This window comes from Ictidomys tridecemlineatus, chromosome 1 (genome assembly GCF_052094955.1).
Source record: "Ictidomys tridecemlineatus isolate mIctTri1 chromosome 1, mIctTri1.hap1, whole genome shotgun sequence".
Classification (NCBI taxonomy): Eukaryota; Metazoa; Chordata; class Mammalia; order Rodentia; family Sciuridae; genus Ictidomys; species Ictidomys tridecemlineatus.
Window position 1 is genome coordinate 248346489 of NC_135477.1, and position 19880 is coordinate 248366368.

The 19880-nt window shown below is 38.6% G+C and overlaps 1 protein-coding gene across 1 annotated transcript in view; it reads right to left on the reverse strand.

Annotated features, from left to right (window-relative positions):
- Positions 1-19880, reverse strand: part of Oxct1 (3-oxoacid CoA-transferase 1) — a 131528-nt gene that overhangs the window by 53612 nt on the left and 58036 nt on the right. The window contains exons 8-11 of the mRNA XM_005325615.5: positions 11882-11989; positions 10528-10642; positions 7676-7770; positions 6149-6197 (exon numbers count right to left, since the gene is read on the reverse strand). Coding sequence (XP_005325672.1) covers positions 6149-6197; positions 7676-7770; positions 10528-10642; positions 11882-11989 — 367 coding nt within the window. The remainder of the gene's footprint in view (positions 1-6148; positions 6198-7675; positions 7771-10527; positions 10643-11881; positions 11990-19880) is intronic.

Below are 19880 nucleotides of genomic sequence, written 5' to 3' on the forward strand. Positions count from 1 at the left end.
TATTTGTCAATTATACCTCAATAATGCTGGGGCAAAAATAAATATATAAATAAAACATCAAAGAAAAAAGTAGAAAGAACCTGCCTAATTCCTTAATATCATTAAACCCAAACCCTCTTCTCTTCATCTGTCTCTGATCAATCTTTACTCTCTTGTTCCTATAAACTACTACTAGAATCACTGGGCTTTGGTGTACTCAGGAAATATGGTAGCACTGGCCAACGAATGTAATGTTAACTTCTAAGAGACCCTTTTGAAAGCACTTCTAAAATTTATATCATGTAATAAATAAAAGTTCAGAGCTGGAAAAAATCTTTTTTGAGTTTATCCAGTTTATACACCTGACTTCTGCCCACGCTGCTGTCATCTAGTGATCTATTTCCTGTCTGCTCAGGAGCTTCAGGTACCCAGGAACAGCTTCTGGTCTCTACCAGAAGAGTGCTCACATACCACTTGGCCACAGGTAAGTCAACTCTCTGAGAACACCCCACGCATGGCCCTGGGCGAAGAGAGCAGATATGAAGAGCGGGAAGAAAATCTGTGATTCCAAGACTGGAACACAGAAAAGCTCCTGCACACATGAGGACCACAAGTGGTGTGTCATCCCCAGCAATGGGGCAGAGCTACAGCCCAGCCTCTGACGCTGCTGAAAGACAACTCTTGTATCAACAGCCTCCTCCAGTGGAGAAGAATATGGACAATGAGTAAATCTCTACATTAGGCTGAAATATTTATTCCCCCAAGGGAGTTTGATTCTAAACAATAAAAAAAGTATCACATTTTTCGAAGTACTATGAAACAAAAGCTCTGGAAAACACTTTCAGGTATGATTAGAAAGGGCTTTTAGATGGCACATTAGACCTGGGGGATTAAGTGAGCTAGCCCATGTGAAGAACTTTTTCTAGAGTCTGGCATGGACGATGAGCTCCCAAAACATCAGCCTGTATTATTGTCATTATTATTATTCCTTTCGCCAAACCTACTTATAGAAGAGACAATACAGTGCCATCTTCCCTCTAGGGAGAAATCCCATAGGACCCAGCAGCTGGCTTAAATGGTGGGGCCATACAATGTTGGCCCTTATCCTAATACAACTTCTATGTCCAACAAAATCAGACCCTCGCCCATCCTGTGAGATAGAGAGGCAAGGAGGAAGAATTCGTAGAAAAAGAAAGGAGAAAAACATAAAACTCCAATTGTTTGTTTTCTAGGTATTAAATTGCAATGACTTCCAAAGAGTTCCACTGGCTGATAATACATAGAAGGTAGTGTTCGCCACACTTTGGAAACTTCAAGGTCCAGGGGGAGAACTCTGGTTCTGCCTGTATGATTTAGGCAGCATAATTTTTTTTTTTATTAAGGAATCCAGAAAATGACTCTCAAGGAAAACAGTTGTCAGGCCATGCTAATACATCCTAGCATCTCATTCTTTTGAAGTAAAGTTAATCATCAGGATTTTCTACTTAAAATTGATTTTTAACTGCTACATGAAAACTGCACATATTTATGTGATGTTTAAATGCATGTATACATTGTGAAATGTTCAGATCAAGGTAAACATGTCTATCGCCTCTAAGCCTTACCACTTCTTTATGATAGAAATATTCAAAATCCTTCCTTCTGGCTTTTTGAAATGTAAATTACTGTTGCCTACAGTTACCCTACAGTATAGTAACACACCAGAACTTCTTGCTCCTAACTTTAACTTCGTACCCATTGATCAATTCCCCCAAACCCCAGCCCTAGTAACCACTATTCTACTCTCTACTTCTATAAGATCAACTTTTGTGTATTTTGCATCTGACAGAACACATGGTACTTGCTTGTTCTGTTCCTGGCTTATTTCACTGAACATAACAATCTTTAATTGCACTCTTGTCACAAACATCAGAATTCCATCCATTCAGGGCTGAATAGTATTCCACTATACATGCATACCACAGTTTCTTTTTCCACTGGTAAGTTGCTGGATACTTAGATCGTTTCCATTTTTATGTGTATTGTTAATAATGTTGCAGCAAACATGGGAATGCAGATAGAGGTCTTTGACCTACTGATTTCATTTCCTTTGGCTATACACACACACACACACACACACACACATACACATACACACACAAATACACACACACACACACACACACACTCAAGTGGGACTGCTGGATCATGTGTTGGTCCTATTTTTAGTTTTTTGAATTGTCAGCATTTTTAAACATCCTATATTTAGATAAAAATAAATATTCTAAAGTTAAATCCATGATTTTCTAATAAAATATCTAAATTTGATCAAGGAAAGAAAGACATTTAACTATAAACAATAAGATAATCAACAGAAATGAAGGTGACTTTCTTATTTGGCTATTCCTGATAGATTTCTGACTCCTCCAATTTTTCTATAACTATATCTGAATCTTTTCATAATATTTGGTCAGTGGAGTGATTTGATTTCCTAGTTACCTTTGGCCCATAATTTAACAGATCACGTACTCAACAGGGAATAAATATCTACTATGCGCCTCAAATAATAAACAAAATTCAGCTACCCCAAATGATTGATTCTCAAACTTAAGAAACCATCAGAGTCACACAAAAGGCCTATAAAAAGGCAGGCAGATGTTGTATCGAACTACCAGAGTCTCTAATTCAGTAAGTATGGGGTGGGAGCTGAGAATTCCCTTCCTAAAAAGTCCCTGGTGATGCTGAGGCCGTGGGTCTGGGGACATGAAAAACTAATGCCCTCAGCAAAAGGAGCCTACTATCCAGCAAGAGAGACAAACACAGACAAGTAATTACCAGGAAAACTGTGGTGTGCTTATGAGAAAGACACAGAGATGTTGTAGACTCTGGCTCAGGGGAAGGACATTTTTGAGCTACAGAAGGATTAGGAAAGGAATAAGAGCTGGAATTTGAAGGATGGGTGTAAAGCATTTCGATAGCCAAGTTACCAGTAGAGAGATGGGGATGAAAAAAGAAGAGGGCAAAATAAAGTTATCCAGTAAAGGGCGCAGTAAGAGCACAGCATGCAACTAAGAAAGTTATGAGACATGATCAGGACCTTCCCAGCAGCCCAGGGTGAGTAGACAAAGATGCCCCTGTGGAGTGTGGTGAAAGGTAAGGCTGCAAAGGATGGGTGCAATCATTAGAGAGACAGGAAATGCTGCTGTGCTACTTGTATTACAGCCTGCAGGACTGCGATTCTTCAGATGTGGTCCAGATACCTCTAACACAGTTTCTCCTTTTGTACACTATTGACCTTTGGGGCTGGATAATTTGTGGTATATCCTCAAAGAGCTGATAACTTGTGGGGAGCTATTCTGGTCATTGTAGGATGTTTAGCAATATCTCCGGCCTCCAACCACTAGATTCTATTCCTTCCCCCAAGCATGACAGAGAGTCAACACTGTCTTCAGACATTGCCAAAGGTCCCAAGGGAGGCAAAACCACACCCTCACCCCAAATCCATTGAAAACCACTACTGCAGCAAGTATACAGCAGGGCCAGGGCTATGTTCACGCCATGATATCAGCATGGTGCTTCTTTCTAAAGCAATTTTAACCAAAGATAGGTTATTTAAAACATTATTTGTATCTCAAAATAAGAAAACAACACAAAGAAATGGAGAATACAAAATATACATTAACATAAAAGCAAAGACCTGAGACTTGTAAAAATTTCAAAACATAGGACTCCTGAACCATTATAAGAACTGCTATCTGCACCTCCATAAAAGTCAGATTATCAGCAGGCAACATTCAGTATAGAGAGACAGAGGCCAAGGAGCAGGAGCAGGAGCAGGACACTGGAAGTTCAGTACCTGCGATGTTATTTGAGCGTATCGTTTGCCTTTTCTGTGCTTCAATTTCCCAATCTGTGTAACAAATTCCACTTGAGGTTTAAATGGTATAACACACATGAAAAAGCCATATGGTACTACCCAGTGGTAATTTATTTTTAAGTCATGACATGAGACTATTATTTAGAAAAAGGAATCCTTGGAAATAATTCTAATAACCAGAAACATATCTCTTCATATTCATCCAAAGGGATTTGTATAAAAGTAAATTAAACCAAACAATGGGATCGATCTTTCAAGTAATTTCCAGGTAATCTGGGGAGTTAAGGAAATCACCAATTTATATTCTAGGTTTTCTAACTCAAAACTTCTCCTGCCAGGTGCAGTGGCACATGCCTATAATCCCAGAGGCTCAGCAGGCTGAGATAGGAAGATTGCAAGTTCAAGTCCAGCCTCAGGAACTTGGCAAGACCTTGGCAACTTAATGAGACCTTGTCTCAAAATAAAAAATAAAAAAGGGTTGGGGATGTGACTCAGTGGTTAAGCACCCCGATACCAAAACAAAAAACAAAAACAAACTTTCCTTCCTATTTTGAAAAGAACCAATATCAAAAGCAACAAAAATTCCAAAAAAGACTGCAGTGAGAGTTAGAATATTACTAAACTTATTTGCATCTTGGCTTCCCATTAGCACTGAATCCTTGTTTTATAAAGTAGTTTAAGATTGTATGTGGTATTTCAGAAGCTATAATATAAAACCGGTGGCTTCATTAGGGCTGAGTTACTTTTAAACTCAATGGACTCAATGGACTCTACCATCCAACAATGAAATTGAAAAAATTAACTATTTTTTCCAAGAAAAATGGGTCTTATGAACTCAAGCCTAAAATCTGGAAAATGGAGTTATTCATTTTGCAAATAATTCCCTAACATTATAAATTAATTAAACCAAGCAGCAAATATTTTCACAGATCAATGAACTACTGCTGAAAGGTACAGTCCAATTAAATTACAGCCTTGGTTAAATGTCATTGCTTTATCCCAGTGAGCCTTTCAGAGTTGAGTCCTGTTAACTAATTCAACTATTCAACCAGAAGTTGTATTACTTTCAAAATTCCAAGTATCAAACATCAATTCTCCTTGGCAGCTGACCTTTATGTTCAGATCACATCACTTTTGAGATTTACAAATGCTAGTTTGCAATGCAAAGTAAGATGGGGGGAAGAAGCCGGACGCGGTGGCACAAGCCTATAATCCTGGAGGTTCTGGAGGCTGAAGCAGGAGGACTGCAGGTTCAAAGCCAGCCTCAGCAAAAGCAAGGCACTAAGCAACTCAGTGAGACCCTGTCTCTAAATAAAAAAGGGCTGGGATGCGGCTCAGTGGTCAAGTACCCCTGAGTTCAATCCCTGGTGCTTACCCCAACCCACTGCCACCAAAAACAAGGAATAGAGGGAAAGGATAAATAAAAGAAAATGATGTTAGAGTACAGAATTTTGCTTATAATGGGAAGTCCCAAAGAAGAGCTGCAGCCCTAACACAATGAAGTACTGGTTCAAGCACAAGGCCTGACCCGTTCTTCCTCTGGGCTGCTGATAAATGTGGTTCTATCATCCCAGTCAAATAATAGGCAGAGGATAGCAGACAGAGCACATGCTTACAGGAGAGACACAAAGAATCTCTGTGGCAGAACACATCCTTAAGCAATGCTGTCCTGTGGACGATGCTGTCTCACTCATGTAAGGACTAGAAGACAGTGAGAATCACCTTCAACAAAACACCCGGTGCACTAGAACTTTTCTTTTGGCTGCTATAGATCCACTCTCAACTTCTCTATTCACAGAAGGCTTGCCTATTTCGACTTGGGATTGGCCCAAGGCAGGAAACCCAACAGAAGAGACTTTCCACCCATCAGGCTGCTACTAACTGATCTCAGACACAGTTCCTATTAGAGGCTTCTGTTATTACTGCCCCTTAAGGCCAAGAGGTGATAGTTACTCCCTGTGGGATTTTGCCATCCTTTCTGGGTTTCCCTTAACCCAATCCATACTTGTAAATTATCATTTCTGTTAACTCTCCTCTATTATCCCCTTTGAGAGTGTTCTCCAGTTATAGGCAAGACCTTGCCTGACCCATCAAGCTCTTCCATTACCTGTGCCGCCTCCTGCACTTGCTCCTTTACCTTAGCCCTGGATGAGAGGTCTCAAAGAGGGTAAATAGGGTGGAGATGCTCTCCATGAAGAAACAAAGAATTGAGTACAAATCCATGCTGTTTGGCACATCCTTGCTACTGTCTGGCACAGACCTCAGTTAACAGCAAAGGAAAATGCTGGAAAAATATGTAATAAGTGAGCTTACCTGCGTTGATTAGATCTGCATCAACTTCATGTTGAAATGGATATGGACCCTGTCAAACACAACACACATTCGGTTAGTAAAAGGAGACTTTCCTGAATAACATAATAAAACTGTAATATAAACAACTTCCCTACAGTCCCAGAAAGTTATCATCCAAAGATGTGAAATGATTATCTTCAAATAACTCCTCCCTGGGCACAGTGGCACACTCCTGTAATCCCAGCAACTCAGGAGGTTGAGGCAGGAGGACTGTGAGTTCAAAGCCAGTCTCAGCAACAGTGAGGCGTAAACCAACTCAGTGAGACCCTGTCTCTATTAAAATACAAACTAGGACTGGGGATGTGGCTGAGTGGTTGAGTGTCCCTGAGTTCAATCCCCAGTACCAAAAATTAAGTTAAATAACTCCAGTGTTTTCATGGCTTTGTTTTTCATATTGATTACTCTTTAATACACTAACAGTTGAGACTAGGCAAATGAAAAATATTTTCTAAAAATTACCAGCTTGAAAGAAAAGTTATGCTATTATATGTCAGTAATAACACAAAGAAATTATTTAGAACCTATAATGCAGTCAATGTTATTCATTAAACCTTTCTGGAAGGATCAATAAACACCAACTACAGAGATATACTGTTTAGATAGAAGGAAGATGGCAGCTGTAGCTTTCTGGTATTTGCACTAAAAGCCCTCAGTTTGTGGTTTTAATGTTACCTTTCTTTACAGCCAAACTGAGACATCCTTATGTCACTTTACTCAGTTATTCTCAGTAAGATAATAATATGAATTATTATTATTATTATTATAATTTCTGGGTATCAAACCCATGGCCTGGAACATGTGAGACAAGTACTCTAAGCTACACCCCTGGCCAATTTTGTATATATTTTTAAAGCAATTCTAATTACTTGAAAGGGGTAAGTAGTTTTATAAAATAACATATTAAATAAAAAGGGAGGAAAAAAGAGAAAGGGACAATATATGATAAAGAATAAGAAATACTGGCTATGAAATTTTTATATACCTTCAAAAGAGGGATCTAAAATTTATACTACAAACTGCAGTGGCAACTAATGTTTGAGACCTCTGTGAATTTGCCTTTAAATAAATAAATAAAAACTTATTTCACTTGTCTTCAAAATGAGGAGTTAATCATTCTAGGCTAAGTTCCTTAAACATGTAAGCCTTCTACTTATGTATATGTATATGTAAAAAGAACAATTTTCTAAAAAAAAAAAACCTGTAAGCCTTTGACTTCAATCAGAGTCTGCTTTTATCCAGATATACAGCATTCTTGTGCCTTTGAAAATGGTCATGATTATTGCCTCAATCAATATCAACCAGATTGTCCATGACCATTATTTAATTAAATTTATGTACTAGATATATAGGTCCCATATGTACAATTTTTACTGCATTAATAATTAAAGTTTACTGAGAAGTAAAAGACTGGAATTATTATAAAAATGGCAAACTATAAATAATCTCTTTAATAGTTCATAATTAAGAAAACTTTAATTTCCATCTTACCAAACCCAGGACTCCATTTTCACTTTGAAGATGAACAGTCATATTTGGACTGATGAAGTTGCTGGCCAGAAGAGGGATTCCTATGCCCAAATTAGCTATGAAAAAAAAGATGTTAAGGCCCAACATATCACAGGTAGAGAGATTATGCCACAAACCTTCTGTACATATAAATCTGAACAGAATCCTTTTCAAAAGGGAGCTTGCTGTGAATGCAATAACTGCATGTATTCTCTAATCACCCTCTGGGTACTAGTTTGTAATTTTCCAAATAGAAAATCTCTAATTAGTCACAGCTTTCTCAATAACATTGATGTGCTTTCCTACAAAGGGTAGTTTCAGAAGCCAGACAAGAGGTCGTTTTAACAAAAGCATTAGACACATTTTATTTTCATTAATATTTTTTGTTTTTATTTTTGTTTGGTACTAGGAATTGAACCCAGAGGTGCTTTGGACCACTGAGCTACAACCCCATTCCGTTTTCTTTTTTATTTTGAGACAGGGTCTCACTAAGTCAATGAGACTGGCTTTGAACTTACAATCCTCCTGCCTCAGCCTCTAGAGGGGCCAGGATTATAGACATGTGCCACCATGATGTCATGATTGATGAATTGTTATATAAGGCTTGACCTTTGCTTAAAAACTATTTTCACTCTATAAAACTGCCATTAAAAACAAAGATGATTTGTGGCCGGGGCTGTAGCTCAGTGGTAGAGCACTTGCCTCGAAGGTGTGAGGCCCCGGGTTCAATCCTCAGCACCACATAAAAAGAAAGAAATAAAAATAGGAAAAAAAATTGAAACTAAGGATTTTTAAACAAAAAATAGAATTAATGAATAAATTGATACGGTGTAATATTCCAAAGAGGAGATGCTATTTTTAAGATTTTCAAAAAGTTTTCTGGCAAGACCAAAATGTCTGCCTAAGGCATGTCAATCCTTTGTGTCCTTGTGGTGATGTTCACTAGTAACTGAATCATGTGAAAGACACGGTGGAGAGGGAGGTACATGTCACAAACACACTTGAGGCCATATAAAAGAGTAACTACAAAAGGGGCATCTGAGAAGCAATTGAGGGTGTGGAATGTTCTCCCTTAAAGGACCAAAGCAGGGTCGAGCCTGACTTGCAGGCCCCGGTGTCGTGTCAATCCTGCTTCTCACAGGCAGGCAGAGCCCGGTAGAGATAGTCAAGCACCGCTGTGCACTGCTGTTCACTATCACAGCACACCAAAGAACTAACACAAATAATAATGGCATGCTGATGAGGTACCATTTACAGTGAAATCTTTATGAACCAAGGCTACAAGAAATAAAATTTATAGATGACACCCTATTATAAACTACAAAAGCCTAAAGGACAGACAACTCAGTGACCCAGGTCTCATGAGTGCAGTAAGTCTATGAAGCTATTAAGACAGCTCCTCGGTTCAGCTCTTACCAAATCACAGCCTGAAGTAATATAATGCCATTTGTACTTTATTTATCATGCACAGAACACACTGAGCTAGTAATTTAAGAAGACATATTTTCAGAGAAGAACAACCCAACTTAACAAGCCTTATACCTCAATTCCTTTGTCATTTTCTACTATTTTTGTGGTTTTAAAAATACTTTTTAGTAAGACACATACCAGGGACAGAGAAGTCTATGTTGAAGAAGAGTGGGTGATATGGAAAGACCACCTAGATGAACTGACTTGCATATATTTTTCACAAGGAATACAAAATAACAGTGAATAGAGAATACCTACAAGTCATTACAAATCTCAATTATTATCTCTAGCCCAGTGTCTTAGTCTGTGTTTAAATATCAATGGGAAGTCATTTGACCCAAAAGAAACTCCAGTGGGCTAACTTTCACTGTAAGTCAATATAATCCTGGGCCTATGCAGGATTTGGAGGATTTGCAACATTCTCTTTTCCCTGATGTGTACTGTCATCATACTACAAGGTACAACTGAGGAAAAAATAAAATAAAAAAGGAGGCAGTAAAAGTAAAAAAAAAAAGAAAAAAAAAGAAGAAGAAGAAGAAGAAAGAAAGAAAGCTCTCTCAGTCAAGATCACAATCGGAACGACTGAGTTAATCATTGAAGGCAAACTCTAAGTCCCTTCTAGATGAGGGAAGCTCACGGAATGGAGAAACTCTGTCACATTTCTAGTTCTTCCTATCCTGGGTCTCTAAGTACGGCTTTACTCTCTAGCCACAGTTGAAGTAATATTTATTTAATCACATACTATTCGTATTATATAGTTCAATGTCTTGTCTCTTAAAAAATTAGCATAATGGTGAACAGCCTCACTGCTATTTAAATGCATTCAAAATCCAAATGCTAATTGTACTAAATGATGTTTACTCTAGCTCTTTTTCCCCAAGTACATAAAGCAGAATTTGAAGCGTTGAATACCCTTTACAAAACATTAGACATAAAATGGTGCACTCACAGAACCTTTGTCAAGGAAAGTAGAGGTTTGTTAAGAAGCTTGATATTATGTCTCCATGAGTCTGCAAATATCACAATATGGAAAAAATAAACTAGTGATTCTGAGATTTTAAATCCTCATCTTGGGGAACCTCTTTTCTCAACAACCTCTAAATAAACGCCACACTGTACTAAAATCTGCTGTACAGTGAAAGTGAGCAAATTTTTGGTTGAAACTTTGTTTTAAGAAGGCAAACAGGTTATAACCCCAATTTCATATACCAATGGCCTCAAGTGAGATGCCACATTTTATAAAAACGCTGATCAGTGGTTTTAAAAGTTGCTGTGAACTAGAGAGGAACCACTCTTCAGGAGGCCTGAGCAATGTGAGAGAAGCAAGGGCTGCCTCTGGCCAGTCTCAGAAGGACAAAGGATACCGTACATGCCGTCCTCAAATTCGAGAGCGGCTCGTTTGATGATACGTTCCCTTACGTTACTTTCAGGTTTACCAGATCTGCCTTTTCCATCTTCTTCCTTCCGGGTCGATAGACGCTGTAAAATAAACAGAATACATTATTCATGGTTGAAGGCAAGCTGCAATACAAAAATTTTACTGGGAAAAAGTGAACCTTCCCGTCACTATTAGGAGGCAGATTTGCAATGTAATGAAGGATTTGAACAAAGAATAACGTGGGTGACATTTGATGACAGAAGTAATTCTTGAGGAAGTAAAATGAAAGAGGTCAGATTTATCTGAAGAGCAAGATAACACCTGTTCTGTCTTTGACACACACAATGCCCATGTTCCTGTCACACTGGCTGCTACTACTGTTACTCACCTGACTCCTACCAGTGAGTTCTCCTCAGGTGTTCTGAGACTGAGCCAGCACCAAGAAAAATGAATAGACCTTAGAAATCTGTTTTTCAGGGCTGTCAGAATGTGTTTATCAGGTGTTGCTGCTGCCAATTGCCTATTTCCACCTGCAGAGTCTAGACTGGTTTTGCTCCATGTGCGTCACAGGAATCATGGAAACATTTAGGAATCAGCCAGAAAACAATTTCTGTTACTAAATCTCCTTGATGCAGACTCTGGCTTCTGTTTGCAAATGTTCCATTCTTTCTCTCAAGGTCCCTGACAACAGTTTTGGTTTTCAGAACATCTTCCCGTTTGATGTCCACAGGCAGTGGTTATCACTAATTCCCTAACATCGCCCATCAAGTGTCTATTCTGTGGCTGATCCCTAGACACTCTTGAATCTTGACATCAATGCTTGCCCAGCTGGTCATTTTTTATTCTCTCCCTGGCCTTGGAATACTTCCAATGCTCCTGGTACCCAATCCATGCACAGCCTCATACCCACCAGCTGCTCAGAGCTCAAAGATAATTAAAAATGATATTCTTTCTGCATTCCATAAACATACAAAGCAATTTCAAGATAGGCAGACATTTTTAGAGCAATCAAATATTAAGAATCCAGCAGGGGTAAAGCCACCAAAGACCTGATTATTCTTGGCTTCCCTCTAGGATAGCCAGCCAAAACCATGCATTATTCATTAAAACCACGACAGAAGTCTAGCAGACAGAGCCTGGAGAGTCACGGGATATGGTCACCGTGAGGCTGGAAAGTGGCATAGACTATCACATTCCCCTACAATGGGCACACAAGAAGCTCTTACACTATAAACCAAGGAGACTCTTCCTGTTTAGCTCCCATCTGCTGTCATCTGGAATGGTCAAATTCCTCTGCTAATCAGATACATAAATACTAACAAAGAAGCCAAGTCTGTTACCTCAATTCTTTTCTCGTATTTTTCTCCCTTTATAAGGCGATGTACATAAATCTTAGGAATGTGGATGTCTTCTGGAGCAAATGATCCAACATCCACAATTTCTTCAACCTAAAAGGAAAAATACTTTAAATTAGGTAGTAAAAGCCTAAAATAAAACAATGCACCTTTGCTTCCAACTTAAGTTGGGTAGACAATGTAACCGGACATATGAGAGGATATGTACATAGCCTCTGTGTATGTGCAAAGCATATCATAATTCCAGACCTACAAAAGGAAGGAAATTCAAATACATGTGTATGAAAGTAAAATACAGAACATAAAGCTCCAGAACTTGGTCTTTTCCGAAAAGAGCTTCAATTACAAATTTATCAAATGGTTGTCAGTACAGCTGCTTGAACTTTCACAAATTGCAGCTCAACTATGCAAAACTTGAAAGCACATTCCTTAAACACAGATTTTCAAAGTTAATGGAAAATTTATCGTATCAGAGACAAAAATCTGTAACAACATCTGCTTGGTCAATTGGAGAACTTTTTAAATATAGATACAAATGCTATTTGCAACATTTTAAAATTAATCCCGAGGTTAGCTCCCTGGGATCATGATAGAACGGCAATCACTGAAATAATTTGACGTAAAGATGGGTAATTAATTTTAATATGGAAATTTCAAGAAGGAAACATTAACTAATAACTGGAAATGCTAAATTTAATTGGAATTAATGTTATTCACAGAACATAAGGGCATTTTATAGCAATATGAAATGCCACTAGTTAATCTGCTATTTGGGAATTCATAAAAGAAATAGGAGTAGGTTTTATACATCAACTTTTTAAAAAACTCAGAATAACAAGAATCAAGACAAGCTAATCTCAATACTATTATAGGGAAAATCTCAGCAGTTTGGATTTTTTTTGTTTTTGTTGTTTTGTAGTACAAGTGATTGAATCCAGGGCCTTGTGCATGCTAGGCAAGCACTGTACCTCTGACCTATACTCCCAGCTCCAAACACTAGCATTTTTACTGGCAAATGTGTGTGTGCCTGTTTCTTTAAATACTGAGATTCCACACCGATTATAGTTTGTATCTTAAATGCCCCCCAAAGCCTATGTGTTATAAAGGCTTGATCGGGGTGACACCATAGGGAGGTGGCAGTATCTCTGAGATGTGAAGCCTTGTGGGAGGTCCTTAGGTCACTGGGGTATGTCCCAAAGAGGACTATGGGACTCCATCAACTTCGTCCCTGTATTTTTCTTCTTAGCCATGAGGTGAGCAGTTTGTTTCATCGTATGCTCCCCACTAATACCAATCAGCACCCCTACCAGGGGCCTAAAAGCAATGGCTGGAACTTCTAGAACCATAAGCCAAAGTAAACCTTTTCTCTTTATGAGTTAATTATCTCAGGTATTTTGTTATGGTGACACAAAGCTGACTTAATAGCCAAACCAAATAATTATTTGCTTAAATAAACTGACATACGTAAACAAGAGGACTTGTATTGAACTTGGCTCCTAAAATATTAACTGGAATTGCCCTCCTTATGCTATTCTGTCACTATACCCTCACCAGGCTCCTCCTACAGTGAAGGAATATCAGAAATTACAGGAGATATTTTAGTCATTGTGCAATGCTCATAAAATAGCCAAAAAAAAAAAAAAAATCACAGGACATGGTGGATAAAAGCTATTTTTCTTGAAAAACACAAGGACCTGTACTAAAATCAAACAGAAACCCCAAGGAAGAATCAGTAACCACATGGGTATCCAAGTTGAGCTGATGGGTAGAGATGTATCTAAAGATGAATTAGGGAGAAACGAGGGGTCTTCTTGCCTGCCCTCAGTTATCTTCTTTCCAAACTACTCTGCCCTTCTCTATCCAAAGTGGGCACCAGGTGAAAAGGTGGCAGAGGCAGGAAGCACAGAGCAGCTAAACGCTGTTGCTACGTGTGGGTTGGAACTTTCAGCCGTCAAGACTCATTCCCATCTTACACTTTCCAATTTCAAGACTTCAGAGATGTTCTTGACTACAAAAAGATGTTTATTCAGTAATCCATTATTCTAAGGATCTATATGAAGACTTATTCGTGAAAGTATTGGCCATCGCATTCATTACAATGAGTCAGAGACAACCTAAATTGTCCATAGCAGGGAAATGGGAAAATAAATACTGTGCATCCACATGATGAATCAATGGGAACTGACCACTATAAGAATTCTCCTAGTATTTAATGATATCTCATAATTTCATGTTTCGTAAATGCAAGATTTCATATAACACTTAGAGATGTGTTTCATGACAATTATTTCTTTTTTCTGTTATTTTTTGATAAGCATGTGTTCACTGTACATAGTAATGGGGTTCAGTGTAATATTTTTTTTTTTTTAATTTTTTAATATTTATTTTTCAGTTATCGGCGGACACAACATCTTTGTTTGTATGTGGTGCTGAGGATCGAACCCGGGCCGCAAGCATGCCAGGCTAGCGCACTACCGCTTGAGCCACATCCCCAGTCCCAGTGTAATATTTCAATACATGCATACAGTGTATGTGTACTACTTCAATCGGGGGAATCAGCATTTCCTTTTGGCGTAATTATTTCTATACCTATGAAAAACTGACACACACCGAAATATTAATAATCATCATCTCTAGGTAAAGAGATAAATTTCCCTTTTAAAGGTGGAAAATCAAAAATGTTGAGTTGGGGGCATGAGCTGAAGATTGAACCCAGGGTCTCATACATGCTAAGCACTATACCTCTAAGTATATCCACAATTTCTCATAAATGTTAATTTTTTTTAAAGATACAATAGATATCAAGTAAGAGGTTTCCATAACTAGGAAATACATAAATGGGGCATGTGTTATTTCATAATTATACATGTATCCTGTTAAAAGGGGGATAAAAAAGGCATGTTATCAGGGGGATTAAAAAAAAAAAAAAGACTAAGCAAAAATGTAGTTTCTAAACCCTAAAAGCAGTTTCAGCATGATGAAATATAAAATAAACTAAGGAAACCCTTTTTGCTTAAGACTTTTTTTTAAATCTTTTTTAAGTTGTTGATAGACTTTTATTATTATTTATTTTATTTATTTATATGCAGTGCTCAGAATCGAACCCAGTGCCTCACACATGCGAGGCAAGTGTGCTATCGCGAAGCCACAGCCACAACCCCTTAAGATGATTTTTAAGATAATAATATGAATTATTTTCCATGCCTAATGCTACTCCAGAAAATCGGGCCCTCAGATCTCTTGCTTGAATTACTGTAGCAGTTTCCTAGCTGATTTCCCTCTGCCTTACCCTTCAGTAGGAGCAAGAAATATGGTAGAAAAGAAAGGGGGGCGGGGAGGAAGAAGAAGAAGTACTCCAGCCAGGTGTGGTGACACATGCCTGTAATCCCAGAGGCTGGGGAGGCTGAGGCAGGAGGATCATGAGTTCAAAGCCAGCCTCAGCAAAAGCAAGGTGCTGAGCAACTCAGTGAGACCCTGACTCTATATAAAATAGGGCTGGGGATGTGGCTCAGTGGTTGAATGCCCCTGAGTTCAATCCCCGGTACTTACTCTCCACCACACCCCCTGAAAAACAAGAAGCACTCCTCACTTACTCTGGAGATGTTGATGATAACCAGTCTCTATTGATTTTTCACACTGCCCCAAAGAAAATTCCCTCAGAAAGCATCAAATCGAGACCAAGTTTCATTATAAAGGGCAATTATATCATAACTTTCACAACAGAGAGAATAAACACATCTTTGTTAAAAAAAAAAAGGGGGGGCAAGAATTTAGTTAAATGTAATCAGTTCCACACTTTGTTATCCTAATGCAAGTGATTTTCATATTGCAGAAGATGCTACGCAGCATTTGTCAAAACAATACCAACACTCAAAAGTACTGAAAACTTCCATATAAGAATCAAAGCTTTCTCTGAGTGGGCTAGCAGAGTTAATAGCAAAGGAAGACAATATTCAAGTACAAATCAAAAGAAGAAAACATGTTTTCAGACAATGTGTGAAAAGAGTTAAAAAAAAAAAAAAAGAAGAAGAAAAACCTGAAGAGGCACAAGAGTCCTCATGGTCTCCTAGCAGCAAGAGACGGAGGATGGTGATAGTTTTGTGTGACCTTGTGTGACCTTGAAAAAGAACCAGAAGAAAGAAGCAACGAGATGATTAAACATTTGGTGAGCTCAGGTGATAACACAGGCATCAGAGGAAATCCGAAAATGGTGAGTGAAATGAGCTTGTTAGGGAAAAACAAATTACAGATCACAAGAGTGCTCACTAAACATAGCGGAATATGCCTCCTAAATTTAGGAGAAAAATAAAGCACAAAGAAAAGCAGGCAGATGTCAGTGTCCTCAGACAAGATCAAGAAGAAAGGTAGCAAAGAACAACCCAGACTTCTCCTGGCACTATGAATAGTTCTCATGTGGCACCATCTGGTACAACTAGAAATCCAGACACTTGAGGTTTCTCTAATTAGAACTTGTCTTCAGTTATTAGCAGGAAAATAGAGGCTAGCAAATGTTAATCATTATTGATTTAAACTTTTTTGAAAGGTTGTTTTCTCTGCCCCGCATCCTCCCTACTTTATAATTCTGGAAAGTTTTATTTAAAAGCTCAGAGAAAGATCAGTATTCATCTCTTGGTGACAATGCCTTTGCATTTACTTGCAAACATTATTTATATCTCAGGTAAGGGAACAGAGGAGCTGCAAGGCAATAACATTCTTATTTTTTTATTTTATTTTAGTGACAACTTCAATCTGTTGTTGAAGCCACAACAGCGGGCCCAACTCTAAAGATTATTGGAGAAAATGGCCGCTACATACGTGCCAAGCGCTGAGTGCTGCGCTAAATGAGGGCTCTGGGGGGAGGGAGGGGAAGACTCACATTCCAGACTTTTTTTCTTTTTTTCTTGAGTCATTTGGACTTTTAAAAAGTTTAGGAGGAATATTTTTCTTTTGCCAAGAAATAAAAAAGCAGACAACAAGCAATAAAGTCTAGAATCATGAGAAACACTAAGTAACCCCAAATAGCAAGAAGCTGTGGAAGAGGGAGTCGTGAGCAATAACAGAATGTTGTAAGTCAGATGCAGAGGTGCTCTGGATGCTAATTTAGCCCACAGAATGAGTAAGAAGAAAAGGGGGAGGACAGCAGGTAAGACATCAGTCTCAAAAATCAAAAGGAAGAGGAAACCCACCCACAAGAAACAAGGCGATTCTTCTTCAATCTCCTGTAAAAGGATGATACCACCAGTACAAGAATATAGGGGAAAACAGAAGGGAAGCTAAAATGGCTCAAGAACAAATGAAAATGGTCAGAGATGTCAACACAGAAATACACACAGACTGAACAGATGAGTGACTGCCAATGGATCTGCAAAACAGAGCTAGCCAGGTTATGAGCCTCACTTGTTTATGCACAATTCTCTTCATCACCACTTAAAAACGGTGGCCGACAGGAGTGCAAAGTCATTACCAAAGCCTGCTAGATCAGATCTCATGCTGACAGGCATTTTACAATGTCCCCTGAACATAAGCTAACCAAAGGATCTGCCCAGGAAGCCAGAGACCTAGGGATAAACTGGGGCAAAGAATATTTAAAGTGAGTTTAAAAGGAGCAGGAATGTTGCCGATGGCCATATAATCAGACTGGCTCACCCAACCAAAGATGTAGAGATGATATGTTTTTAATAGAAGTGACAAAACTGGCACAGAAGTAAGATAGTGATGTCATGAGAGATGCAAATTATCTGAACACCTTCAGTTTGTCATATGCTGCTGATGAATTCTGTATTGCCTTCTGACATGTTCTACCTTTCAGAATGAAACAAGGACAGGAACTATGATTCAAGACTCCTCACCAATAAGGACAGATTTGCTTGATAAAGTAGAAATGATGGGAATCTTGAGAGAAAATCACAAGATAAAATTGGAATCTGTAACAGACCAGGAAGTGAAAACTGGACATACATAGAAATATATTCTGGTCTTTGAAGAAAAGCAGACTTCGTCAAGTTTGGAGAAAAGAGGAGCAGGATCAAGTGGTCAGAAAGTGCAAATGGCAAATGGACTTGTAAAGAACATGGGGATCTCAAAACTCCCCTTCTGACAGCAAGAAAACAGATCGTTCTAATGATGAAGATGAAAATACACAAAGAAACAAGTGTACCTGGGCCCGTTGGTACACACCTGTATTCTCAGCTACTAGGAAGGCTGAGTCAGGAGGATCAGTAGTTCAAGGGCAAACTCAGCAACTTAGAGAGACCCTGTCTCAAAAAACAAAATGGGCTGGGCATGTAGCAGATGGCTGGGCATGTAGAGCACTCCTGGGTTCAATTACCAGTACTAGGGTAAATGGGGGGGGGACGCTGATAAGAGTTCAGTAAGTATAACATGGGTAGCTATGGGTCATGGGTCTCTTCATATTTTCAAAGGGTTCACATGAAAGACAGACATGTCTGACCTAGATAGAACAAATGGAAGCCACCCTAAACCTTAAGAAGAATGTCAAAGGGTATAATAATGGAATAAGATGAGGCTTGTCCAAAATGATAAAGATGATGAAAAGGTGGCTATTGGTATAATTTTGTCACTTCCACCAAAGAATTCGGAAATCAAAATCATCACCACTTGGGCAGACAACAGGAAAAAAACAGCCGCTCAATTCCATTTTGTTTTTCTCTTTTCCACCAGGGAGAAGGAAAAAGACTAGTATGGTTAAGGAAGAAGTGAGTTCCAAGAAGACCTAACCTAGGTTTTCTGAACTAACTCCAGACTGCAGACCTCCTCCCCAAAAATTATTCCCCAGGATTCTCAAAGAGTCTGAAGGTAGGATCAAATAATTATAGTCAAGTGCAAAATGGTGGAAGCATCAGCATATGGAGAGAAGCAAATATACTCCTTCTCAGAATGAAGGCTCATGCACAAGAGCATTCCAGAATGGATTATTAACAGATGGTGTGTGCAGCCATAAAAAGAGAACAGAATATTACTGGACGGCAGTATAAGATTCTCCCCAAATAAAGTTGTGCAAAATGAACTTCATTAATTTGTGATGGGGGCCAGCACATAGGTAGGCCAGGAGAAAACTGTGTGATTTCATAAAGCACTCGACCAAATTCCTGGCATAAGAGTTTTGTAGCCAGTAGGAAAATGTTACTCAGGTTGATCTACTTCAACTCAACAAATACAATTTAAGCACCCATTAGATTCAGCAAAGAAGTCAACAGGATGCCTGCTCTCATGTACAGATGTGTAGATAACAACAACTCAAAGAACTACAGAAGTATTTGAAGGTTTGACAGAGCCTAAGAAGGAAGTCTCCAATGCTGTCTTTTAAGTTTTAGAGGAATATGAACTTCTTTAAAAATCTGATGAACACTACAAAATGTATTTACGTGTGTTTAAAAAAAAAAATCTGCACTCATAAAATCCTTCACAAGATTTTAGTATACTGGTCCTTATACCTCTTACCATGTCTGTCATCTGGCTCCGAGGCTAGATCTCAGATTAAAAGAGAAACCCCTGCTCCGGATGTGTCATGCCATTAGTCCTACCCTTCTCATTTATCTTTACCGAGGTCTTAAATGAAGAAAGGGAGGTGAGCATTCTGGTTAAGGGCCAAGGGTTTCTGGATACAGCTGGCAATTCTGAACAGATCCATTCCTGTCTTTGTTAAGACAAGAAAATCTCAGCTTTGTGTCTCCATATATTTACTGAAACCATCTTGGTAAGAAAAAACATATTCAGAAAGTTCAATCACTCTTTTTTTTATTTTTTTCTTTTAATATTTTTTTAGTTGTCAATAGATCTTTATTTTATTTATTTATATGTGGTGCTGAGATTAAACCCAGAGCCACATACTTGCTAGGCAAGTGCTCCACCGCTGAGTCACAACCCCAGCCCTCAACCACTCTTCGAAATGCTCCAAGAAGCATAAGTATGCCCCTGGAACAAATCAGTATCTTTAGAAGGAGTCAGTTCTTCTTTCTTACAA